This window comes from Meles meles, chromosome 5 (assembly GCF_922984935.1).
Source record: "Meles meles chromosome 5, mMelMel3.1 paternal haplotype, whole genome shotgun sequence".
NCBI lineage: Eukaryota > Metazoa > Chordata > Mammalia > Carnivora > Mustelidae > Meles > Meles meles.
This window is the reverse complement of record NC_060070.1, coordinates 51,290,118-51,302,595: the sequence shown is the minus strand read 5'-3', so window position 1 is coordinate 51,302,595 and position 12,478 is coordinate 51,290,118. Positions and strand designations below refer to the sequence as shown.

At 33.4% G+C, this 12,478-nt stretch overlaps 1 protein-coding gene across 3 annotated transcripts in view; it reads right to left on the bottom strand.

Moving 5' to 3' along the window:
- LOC123941429 (pleckstrin homology domain interacting protein) overlaps nucleotides 1-12,478 on the bottom strand; it is a 133,258-nt gene that overhangs the window by 109,882 nt on the left and 10,898 nt on the right. For all 3 annotated transcript variants that reach the window (XM_046004559.1, XM_046004561.1, XM_046004560.1), the window contains exons 5-6: nucleotides 7,300-7,450; nucleotides 7,114-7,212 (exon numbers count right to left, since the gene is read on the bottom strand). In XM_046004559.1, coding sequence (XP_045860515.1) covers nucleotides 7,114-7,212; nucleotides 7,300-7,450 — 250 coding nt within the window. The remainder of the gene's footprint in view (nucleotides 1-7,113; nucleotides 7,213-7,299; nucleotides 7,451-12,478) is intronic.

Genomic DNA, 12,478 nt, shown 5'->3' with positions numbered 1-12,478 from the left:
ATTAATTATATCAATTACCTACTGGCTCTTCATTTGATATTTACTAATACTGAGGAACTGGGTCCATAAAGAGCAATGAAATATAATCCATTGATAGATGAATGGATAAGTAAGTTGTGGTATGTGTGTATATATAAATAATGAAATATTACGCAGCATCAAAAAATGAAATCTTGCCATTTGCAACAATGTGGATGGAACTAAAGGGTATTATGCTAAGTGAAGTAAGTCAGTCAGAGAAAGACATTATCATATGACCATATGATCTCACTGATATGTGGAATTTAAGAAACAAGGCAGAGGATCATAGGGGAAGAGAAGAAAAAAAGGAAACAAGATAAAACCAGAGAGGGAGACAAATCATAAGAGACTCAACCTCAGGAAACAAACTGAGAGTTGTTTGGGGAAGGAGGTGGGAGGGACCGTGTGGCTGGGTGATAGGTATTGGGGAGGGTATTGTGGTGAGCGCTGTGTATTGTGTAAGACTGATGAATCACACACTGTACCCCTGACACAAATAATATGTTAATAAAGGAATAAATACAATCCAGGCCCTAACAGTATCATAGAAAAAAATAAAGGTAAATAAAGATCATCCAGCGGACAGATTAAAATATAGAAGCCAAGACCAAAAAATAAAAACCTCCAAACAAAGCTAAGTCAGAAATGATTAGACAACAGAGATTATAAAACTATTAAGACTAGAAAAACCGAAGTAAATGTTAGAAGAAGATGAGTTTTAAAAGAAAAAAATGGTTACTGAGAAAATAACAAGTCAAATGAATGAATTTAAATAAGTGACGAGAAGTTGCCTAACTGAAGATCAAGTATGGATTGAGAGCAAAAAAGGCATAAGACAACAGAATATCAGGCAAAGAATAAATGAACAGAAAAGAAAGCACAGATTATTACAACCTTATAATTTACTGAATTAGGTGTCAAATGTTAAATTATATATGTTAAACCTTATAGATTTATAATAATGTACAATATTTCTGATATTTATGTAAGAAATATAGTCATATGAGGAAAAAATAACCCTGTAACGATCTCAGCCAAGTGCCAAATATGTTAAGAAATTACCAAGTATAGAATAAATCAAATACTGGAATGTGGCAAAACATAGCAGTGAAAATAAAAAGCAGTGAAGAGAAAAGGAAAATAAAATAAAAAGTGAAAATAAAAATAAAATAAAGTGAAAATAAAAAGCATTAAGTTTCTCTTCAAAAAAGTACTCAAGATTTATTAGCAAAATAATTCATTAAATCAGAATTATAGAAAGGGCAGAAAATAACATTTATTGTAGTCTACTTCTGTGCCTCACTTTACTATCTTATTTAAGTTTCCAATTACCAAATATGGTAGGTATTATCCTGATTTTACAAATGAGGAAGCTGAGAGGCTAAAAAAATGGAATAATTTGCCTAAGGCCATGCACCTAGATTAAAGCAGACTTAAGATTTATATTCTAATTTTAAATGAATCTTTGCTGCCTTTGTTCAAACTAGTTTTCTCAGAGAAAACTATAAATGTAGATGAGATCTAAGACTTCTTTTCATGTATAAGCTTCTTAGTGTTAACTGGATGCTTGTGTAGTAAGGTTATTTTTCAAGGCAAAGCTGTTTCCTTAATACACATTTTTAAGAATCAGGTTCTCTAGTACTCCTTATCCCCACCCATCAACACTGCAACCTTGCCACAGAAACAAGTAAAATGACAGAAACAACAAGTAAAACAAAGATATGAACTACACAGGCAAAACAACAAACAAGATGAGATATGGAAAACCTAGAGATATAAAGCTTACTTTGCTAATATGGTAAATATAAGAAAAATGCAAATAGGCAATTAGCAAAAGATTGTTTTAATTTAATAGCCTTCTCCACAAGATAAACATGCATTAAACGAATATCCAAATTTAACTTTAAAAACACAGTTTTAAAAAAAAAGATTTTACTTAATTTTGGAGAGAGAGAGAACACACAAGCAGGGGGAGTGGCAGGGAAAGGGAGAAGCAAGCTCTCCTGAGCAGAGAACCCACATGGGGCTGGATCCCATGACCCTGGGTTCATGACCTGAGCCGAAGGCAGATGCTTCACCCACTGAACCACCCAGATGCCCCTAAAAACAGCTTTAATGTACCTAAGTCTCTTCACCCATGTCATTTACTATTAAGCTACAGTTGTTTATTGTAGGCAAATACAGAGTAAATTGTATCTGAAAATAGGCATAATGTGAGGAAGGAGGTTGGAAAAAGGACAATACCTGAGATTATTATTTTTTCTTGAAAGTAAATGTGCTTAATACACATTCACATATTTCTTCCATAGAAAATCAGTTAGAAGCTAGTGATAACAGACTGGTGGGATCTTTCTTTTTCCCCCCATTAAAAGAGGCTCCAGAGGACTAGAAAGCATCTGACCATTTTTGTTCTCTTGCTCTGAGAATGAATTCCAGTTTAATTTTCAAAATTTACATCAAGGACTAGGAAATACAAAATAGTCAGGATTTATAAGCAGACGACAAAATAAAAAAAGGGTAAGAATGCACTAAGATAAACTCAAAGCTTGGTTCTTAAATTATACAGGTATGAGTTTTAGCATGCTGAGTGTAATTCATTAATAAACCTTAATTTCTTAAAAACCAGTTTTCAGGGAAGGGGGTGATGCCTGGGTAGTCAGTTCAATGTCTACCTTCAGCTCAGGTCATGATCTCGGGGTCTTGGGATCGAGCCCCTCAGCAAAGAGTCTGCTTCTCCCCCTGGCCCTCCCCCTAGACGTGCTCTCTCTCAAATAAATTAATAAAATCCTTACACACACACACACACACACACACAGAATTTCTGGGGTTTTGCCTTAATTCAAAAGTATCTCTCTCCTTCCAATCATCTCTAACATTTTTTACTTCCTACCCATTTCTGAACTTTTCTTGTCCCACTCCAGTTCATCAATTATCAATTGCCTCTTCATTTAATATTTACGAATACTGCAGAGTTGGGTCTACAGAGAGTAATGAAACATAATCTCTATACTCCAGGCCTTAACAGTGATAAGGAAAAGAAAATAGTAGAAAAAGAGAAGGTCACAACTATGTGACAAAAGCTACGGGAGACAGAAGTACAAGTGAACATTGAAATTCCAAAGAATGAATAGATATTCACAGAACAGACAAAAAAGAGACATTGCAGAGAGAAACAACTGAATAAGTATAGAGACAAAGGGATAAAAGAGTTTAGCTGACTGTTAAAAACTGCCAAAGAGCTGTATAAAATTAGAGCACACGTACAGGTGAGGAAAAGGTGGGAAAGATGGGAAAAGGTCAATTCTGTGAGCCATATTACACAGTTAAGACTATTCAAAGTCAGTGAGAGAAAGGAGGCATGACATGATCCCATATGCATTTTAGAACTTTCAGTTTTCAACTGGAGGCAATTTTGCACCAGGGACATTTGGGAACATCTGGAGACATTTTTTGGTGGACACAACTGAAGGGGGCAGGAGGTGAGGAGTGCTACTAGCATTTACTGGGTACAGGGATGCTGAGAAAACACGGCACAAGCACAGGACAGTAGCCTGCAACAAAAAATTATCTGGCCCAAAATGTAAACAGGGCCAAGGATACGAAATCCTGAGGGTACAGGAATAAGACCAGAGGCAAGGAATTAGGTAGTCTACAATTCTAGGACCCAGAGGTCATGTTCTTGTTTATCCTGCAACTCCAGAACCTAACCCAGTGCCAGATATAATACAGATTCCATATTTCCTTAATAAGGAATGAATGATGTTAGAGCTCCAGGCAAGAAGTACCAAGGCCTAAAATATGGCTGTTGCAGTGGTAATGAAAAACAGAGTCAAGAGATTAGAACAGAATGCATGTGTCTTATTTACTAAATCAATGTAAGATAGGAATCAAGAAGTCTAACTCGCAGGCTTGGAATAACAAGTTTCAGAGGGTCAGAAATTCTATTTTACACCTTTTAAAGTTTCAGACAAATGTGAGATATTCAAACTGAGAAGTACAACAGTTTGCATATAGTCTGAAAAAAATCTAAGAAAGGAAAATCTAATTTATAACCCCACTCATCTTAAATGAGCCTCTGAGTTTAAAACAGGAAGTTCAACTTAAAAAATAAACACACCCTAAATGCAGTACGGAAACCCGGATCTGATCCTGAACAAGAAAACGTCATTAGTGGGAAAATCTGGTGAGATATAAAAAAGGTCTGGTGTTTAGATAATAATAATGTGCCAGTGTGGGTTCTATAGTTTTGAGAAAGGTACCAGATAACCTAAGATTATAACATTAGGAAAAACTGCATAAAAGGTATAAAGGAACTGTGAATTGTCTGTGCAACTTTTAGTAAATTATTTATTCCAAAATTAAAAGTTTATTTTAAAAAACCTGTATCTCAACTGTGTCAAAATTTAAGTATCTGAATCTACAGTATAAACACTTAAATCTGTAGTTTATGAAAAGCTAAAATGTTAAGGCTTTTTCTTCTTACATCCATTGATACATGGTAGTACTACCACAGACCAAGGAAAGAGCAAGGAAAATTTTAAAGGTAGCCAGAGAGAAAATAGCAAAGAGGAGTCAACAACAACAACAACAAAATCTTCTAACCCATATTCTGTGGTAACTCAAAATGATACAATGTATCACCAGGCACGCAAAAAGCATGATGAACTTTTCTTTCCATTACCAACCTATTCCCAGTTTTGCAGCAATGACAAAACATTCAAGACTGTCACCAAGGGGGACTGACAAGTCATGACACTAAACTATGACTATAATAAGTAGAATTGTTTTGATTAGTCCAGCTTTGCTTTAGTGACTTAAAATTATAAAAATTATAAAATTATAAAATTATAAAAAAAATAAGAAAAGCAAGCAAAATTGGCATTCTAGTAGAGTTATTTTTTTTTAATATATAGAACAAATATTTTCCTGAAAATATGAGTGGAAGAAAAAAACATTTTAAACCCTAAAAGTGAAATTAAGTCTTTCAAAAAGGTACAAAAACGACATACTTGGTAATTAATTCTGTTACCTAAATATACCAGTTGCATTTCTCTGGTGTGACATAAAAGCCAAGATATTTTTGCCATATTCCCTATATCCATGTCAGCAATACTTACTGACCTGACCATTATGATTTAATACCAATTTTGAGTAACCAAATGCTACTATTTGAAAGTTTAGTTGATTGAAAATAAGGCATAGCAAAATGGAGTCAGTCTGGTCTAATGATGCACTCGACGTGTAACCCTGATCAAGATGCCGAACCTTTTGATGCCTCGATTTCCTTTTCTATAAAATTAGAATAGCTTATAGACCACTTAAGGTTTTAAAAGAGAAAAGAAATGGAAAATGCCTGGTACACGGTAATTACTTACACAGCAAAAAGAGTAGTTACTTACTGTCAGTATTCTTGTACTTTATTAGCTACCACAGAGCTACTGGACAATGTGGTGAAAGAATAATATAACACATTCCCCTTACTACAGAGACCTGCAAGTTTTCAAGAGAGGATGGACGTCCCCCTGTAGGTTAAGCTCCTGTAATGTTTTACCTTCCCCTTCTTTAAAGAAAACTATTCTGCCCCTAGTTTAAGTTTCTAAGTGCAAAGATAAAATATACTCTAGTATCTCAAATCCTTTCTTGTTTTAATAGTTGTTCTTTATATACAGATTACCTATAGATATCATTATGTAAGGAAGGCACTCATATGCTAAAAAACAAAACAAAACAAAACAAAAAAACATGATTGTCCGCCACACAAGTATTACAAAGGATACCTTTGGAAAGGTCAGAGAAAACAAACCAGAATACATCACAGAGACAAAAAGATGAAATCATAAAACAGAAGGTGATAAAGGTTAAGTAAGAAAGTCTACCATCTGTTCAACTGGAGTCCCAAAGGGGAGAGAATAGAGCAAAGATGATATTTTAAAAGGTAATAGCTGAGAATTTTCCAATGCCAGTAAAAGACATTACAGATTCAAGAAACCCAAAGGATCTCTAACAAGATTTTTAAAAAACCCCACCAACACCAAGATATATCACAGACAAACTGTAGAAAACCAGCAAGAGATCACTTTCCATGCAGCAAGTTAGGAGATTTAAACCCAATCTACCAATAATTACATATATAGGACAAACTGCTCTACATAAAACACAAAGACTGCCATACTGTATTTAAAAAAAAAAAAAAAAAAAACCACTTCTATGCTATTTTTAGGAGATATGGAAAATAATAGGACAAAAAGAAAGTTTAAAATAGTGAGAAAAGGTATACTATATTAAGCAAAAGGCAAAACTATAATGTTGATGATCAGTATAACAACTATCCAAAAAATAAAGAATAGGATTTGGATAGGTGGAAGAAGGAGAATTAACACTCCTGGATAGGCAAAGGAGTGAGGGTGGGAGAAGATGCTATGACTAAAATATGAAAGTCTCTGAAAATGAAAAGTTTAGACTCATGCGAGCAGAAGTATGACACCATTAAAATATCTTAACCTCTTTTTACTTGAGCAGAACACCACCACAGCAAAGGTAGAATTAAATAAGATTACTATTACAGTGTTGTAAATATGACCTAAAAGGGAAAGAAGACACTGAAAGCAAGGTTGGTTCGGAAGATGGTACAGTAATTCAGGTAAGACAAGAGCCTGGTAGTAGAAGAGATTAAGAAATGAGGCATTTCAAGAGGAAGACCTATCTACATCAGTTTTCCTTTGAAATTTTAAAGGCAAAAAAATGCACTATGCTTTATTAAAAAAAAAAACCAAACTATTTTTATTTTCCACCATTATAAATAATCTGTAATATGATACATAGTTGTTCACAAAAATCAATCTAATAAATTTTAGGAAACAATTTTTTGTAAAAGTAATATATCAAAGAGCAAGTTGGCCTACATTTGGTATAGTATGTATAATCCATAATTACACATTGACTTCTTCACTATTAAGATTACTGACACAGTAAAAAAATCTGATAGCTTTTTCCTCTTTGAATGCTAATGCACAGAATATGAAATTCTCTTTAAAACATTTTTATTTTCATAAGCTCCTTATTAAGAGGAAATCAACTTGGTAATGAACTCACCAATGCTGGGTGGGCTACCATAGTTAATTGGTGACTCAGGTGGTCTTCCACAATGCAATGCAGCCAAAGCAGATCCTTTCCACACAACATGCTTGCAGCCTATTAAACACACATATTTTTATGGATTCAAAAATAGGACATACACACAAAAAATAATGTCTAAATCCTACTAGAGATTTTTCATACTTTTATTTGTGCGCAGCAAGGACTGTCTTCCAGCTCCCAATAAAGTTTGTACTCCAGGAACACTTTGTGGAATTTCTTGTTCAAGAAGAGGTCCTAGCCGATGACATATTTGCAGCAAGTGATCAGGTGCTAAATGTCTGTAATACTTCACCTATTATGTGAAAGACATAAAATACTTGCTAAATAAGAGAGTTCTTTATGTCAAATAAAATATACCTTAAAAAACAGAGCAAGTTGTTCTGGCTAGTCAACAATATTTCCTTTTACTTGAGGTAAAAGTTCAAGTTTATTCTGTGCAACCACTTGACTCACAAAATAAAATAGTTATCCCAACCACCCTTTAATTCACTGAGAAACAATGCTAAAGAATTAATATAAATATAGCCAAGTTATAAATGAGCAGATTCTAGTCAATGCAAATACTGAACAAAGACAAAATATATAGCATTATAACCTAAAATGATTATGTTGTAGTTCAACATGTTAATTTTCAAAAACTTCAAACAAAAGTCATCCAACTGTAAAATATAACTAATATTTTGGATCTTTTATGTTATAAAGAATATCTCCAGAATAGTTAAGGATAAAAAGACCTTGATAGTTCATGTTCTCATCACAAAATTTCAAAACACTTATATGGTCTCTATGAGGAATTTTGTTAATATATTCACAAAAAACCTTAGAGAGAAAGGCCAAATTCCAAATATTAATTTAAATAAGTTTAACTATAAAATAAATCTACCTACAAAAAGGCTTGGCACTTCTGGAACAACTTCAAAACACTGCTTAAATTTATGCTAGCATTTGAAAGCAAGATTATGAAATTCTACTATTTTTATTTTCCATCCTAGAAGTCGTTTCAAAAAAATCTACAGAGAATTAGAGGAAAAAACTATTTTATCAATTTATAGTTAGATTATTAAGTTATAAAAAATTTCTCAATGTACTACCTAAATATTTTAGTTCAACTGTTCTCAAAGCGAGTTCTAGGAACCCCTAGAAGGTTCGGGAGGTAAAAATCATGAATACTAATAAAATGTTATTTTGCTTTTTCACTCTTTCATGAGTGTATGGTGGATTTTTCAGGGGGCCACATGACATGTGATATCACAAAAGACTGAATGACATAGCAGATAAAAGAATTTAAACACTTCCCAAAATGTAAAACAATGCCACTTTTCATAAATTTGTTTTGGAAAATAATTGCTACAAAAAAATGTTACTTACATTAACACGAAATGAGTTTTCATTTCAGTATTTTAAAACTTGTTTTAATTTTTAAATAATGCAAAGATTATAATCCATGTAAACAAAGAAAATTCATTAATTGTTATTAATACAAAGGAGTTTTTAAGGCCAGGTGTTTGAGAACTGCTACTCAGGTTCACATAGTAATGGCAATTTTAGTATGAATTCCTCGTAAGATTGATTTGGGGAAGGAAGTGAAGGGTTAAATCCTCTCATTCCATCTTGCAGTATCTGTTATACTCTACGGATAGAAGAACATGAAAGGTATTTTTTTTTTAAAAGTTGGCTAACATTCGTCCTTCTAAGCTGAAGCCAATTAAGAGGAACTAATCTTACTTTTTATCATATACATTCCTGTCATGCAGACAACATGGAGCCATACTGCCACACTGATAATTTAATACAATACAAAATGTGGCATACAGTAGTGTTGGTGGAATGAATACTTTAGTATTCTAATATAAATTATATACACATATTATATGCCTCTGAAAAATCCCGAGATAAATCTATTTGATTTTAATACAATTTCCCAAACTTGTTAAACTACAGGTTCCCTTTTCCCCAATACCATCATCATGATGCAAAACATACTCTTTCAAACACTAGTATGATTAGTGCTAAGGAAAAAAGCATTTAGAAGAAAATTTACCAAACTAGGAATTTTTAAAATTTTATTTATACTTTTCTCCAATCTTCCCTAAAATAATTTACTTAAAAATAAAATTTAAAGGAAAACTTCTACAATATTTATAGGGTCCCTTCTAGTTCTAAGTTGTATGTAATTATTCTAAGGTGATTTCTGTACATTGATCTAAGTTCCTTTCAAAAATTTTACTTTCACCATAAAGTTCATTATTTATTAACTTTAGTTTTGTGATTATCCTGTTTTAAGGTCTTTTTATAAAATACATTTCAACTAGTGAACCTGAAAATCCTTATTGAGGAATCCTTATTGAAGAATTCGTAAAATATTACGAATCTACTTTTTCAGATTTAAGTCTAAGGTGATTCAGTGTATTTTTCAAAATCGACTTTCACTTTAAAGTTAAAAGAAATACTTTCAGTTCTTAAAATCCTCAGGCTTTCTGGCTTTTGAGACTTTATATAACCTGATCCCTCTGCTGGAAACCTTTTCTTACCCGTCCACCTCCCCACCGCATTCTCCTTCATGTCTCAGTCTATACCTTACTGCCCTCCATGACCTATTACAAGATCTCTGTCCCTTCTTTTTGGACACCCTATCTTTTTGTTTCCATGGCACATTATACTTCTTCCCAAAACGTTCTTTTACCCTACTCATCAGTGCCCTGTGATACTTTTATCATATTAATTGTTTTTAATATATTTTTATATCTAGACTCACTGGGAATCTAATGATAGTTACAATCCTCTTTGCCTAAAAAACACAGATACAGGCCCTAACTCTGTCTTGTCATTTTGGAGGTTCCTGAGACCCCTGCAGTATCCTAAGATTGCCAATTTACTTGTCCATGACCTATATTAGAAGACATGGGATTACATCTTATTTACCTGTCTACCCAGCACCTAATGTAGTACTTGTAATTAAATGTTGAATTGTTAGGTAAGTGAACACAGGACAATATGCAGTAACTACTGACTTTTCCTATTCTATCTAGCCATTAAACCGGGCAGTTCTTAAGGTCCAGGATCCCAGAGCCCAGTTCCACACTCTATTTCCTCTCACTCAATACTTTTTCCTTGAACAGTTATTATACCAATGATTCCCAAATTTTATCTACAGTCTACACTTGCATATCAAACTTCCTTAAGACAACTCTCTTTGGAGTCCCAAAACCTCCTGAACTCAATATATGCAAAAATGAACTCAATAATCCTGTCAACATCCTCCCTCCCAAAATGTACCCTACCTTGATAAATGACAACACCATCCATCCGGCTTCAAACCAAGAAGTCACATTTTTTTTTTACATTGCCTATTATTCCCTTCCACTTCATTCTTAACATCTGAGTAGTCACCAAGTTCAACTGATATTCCCTTCCTATTCTTAAACTCATCTACCTCTCTATCTCTGTAATGATGATCCAATTTCAAATCATCTTTGCAATAAACTCCCATTTTTGCCACCTCCACTCATACCTCCTACACCTCATTCTACTTTATAATCTCTTCTATTCCAAATCTGTTCTCTATATTGCAATCATAATGCCCTTTCTAAAACCTTTATCCGGTGAAGGCCCCCCCACGTAAAACACTTCAGAGACTTTCTTTGCTCTTTGGCCATCTAATTCCTTAACATGGTCTACAAATCCTGAAAGGCATGTATGGTCGACCTGTACTTTGCTCCATATGGCACATTCCCAACCCTACATGCTCTAGCCCCTACTTTTCATATTTAGACATCCTGGCCTGCCTTCATGTTCTTTACCTGCACACTCTGTCAGGCTTTTCCCATGTGGTACACTCTCTACCTTTCCCCACATCTCCTTGCCCAAACACCTCTTTTATTGTGCTTCAGATCTTCCTTCCAGTGTAACCACCTTTTCCCTTTACTTTACCAGTCTAAGTGCATTATCTTGGCTGCATGCTCTTGGTGACTTTTCTGTAACATGTACCAGTTTATGATTATACATTTAAAAGCTTAATAATTTGATGCTTTTCTTAACTTCACCATTAACTAGAAGAGAGTAAGAACCAGGGTTTTTTTTTTTAATTTAATGCTTTTCTTCTTAACTTCACCATTAACTAGTAAGAACCAGGTGTTCTTTTGGTCCCAGCTGCATCACATACACACATTCATATACACACACTCAACTACCCACCCATCCACTCAATACACACTTTAACAACAACAATAATAACAATAACAAAAAGACTTTCTTTTGCTACCTTTTAAAACATTATTCTTAATGAATATTATCCACATCACTATGGTCAATAAAATGTAAAAACAAAAATTTTAAGAAAATGAAATGGTTCAAAAAAGATTAAAATGGTTCATTTATGACTATACATATATAGTCCTTAATTTCCAAAGTAGTAAGAATACCATATCTTTAATATTAACTTAAGATTTTTAGTTTGAATGGACTTTCTTTTGTTTATACTAATAATAACTAAAAGGAAATGAAAATTACAAGGGAAGTCAGAAGTCATATTGTAATAAAACCCCTTATCCAAAACATCTGTATTTGGATTCTCAGTAATTGTTGTACACTATTACTTGGAAAAAAACAAAACAACATCCTCGATTCTAATATACTGATTACTTTCCATGACCAGTGGTACTTTAAATTTCTTAAGATATTCAACACATAAAAAGTATGACCAAATTATTATAAAGTCAACCCTGATAAATCTTAACACTATCATAGCTAACACATACTGACTGCACTTTAAATGCTAAGTCATGTTGTAAGTTATACATATAATAGTTCAGCTCATTATTTTAACAATCCTAAGAGATCTGAACTACTACTATTATTTCCATTAATAAATTATTGTGCAGTAAAATAAAACAAGGTTCCTAAGATCACACACATTTAGTGCGTGGAGGTAGGAGTCAAACCAAGATAGTATATGTAACTCCAGCCCTCGTTCGCCCCTCGTTCGCATTGCCCGTAGTACCTATTGCCTTAAATATAAATACACATATATATGTGTATATATATCTATTTCAATAAGCTAATAAAGAAATACTTTGAATAGTTTTCAACACAGACATTAAACTGAGACAGAAAAAGAAACATTCTAAAGTTCATTTTCACTACTAAGCAAACTGTGCAAAAGCACAAATTCCTATAGGTAAAGGATACCTATAGGTAAAATAGCTAAGGATAGAAAATAAAACTACAGTAATAGTGTGACAGCCCTAAATAGTCTCTCCCACAATGGCTAAAGGAAATCAGTATGATCAACCCTACTTTTCTCAGTATTTCTAAGATTAAA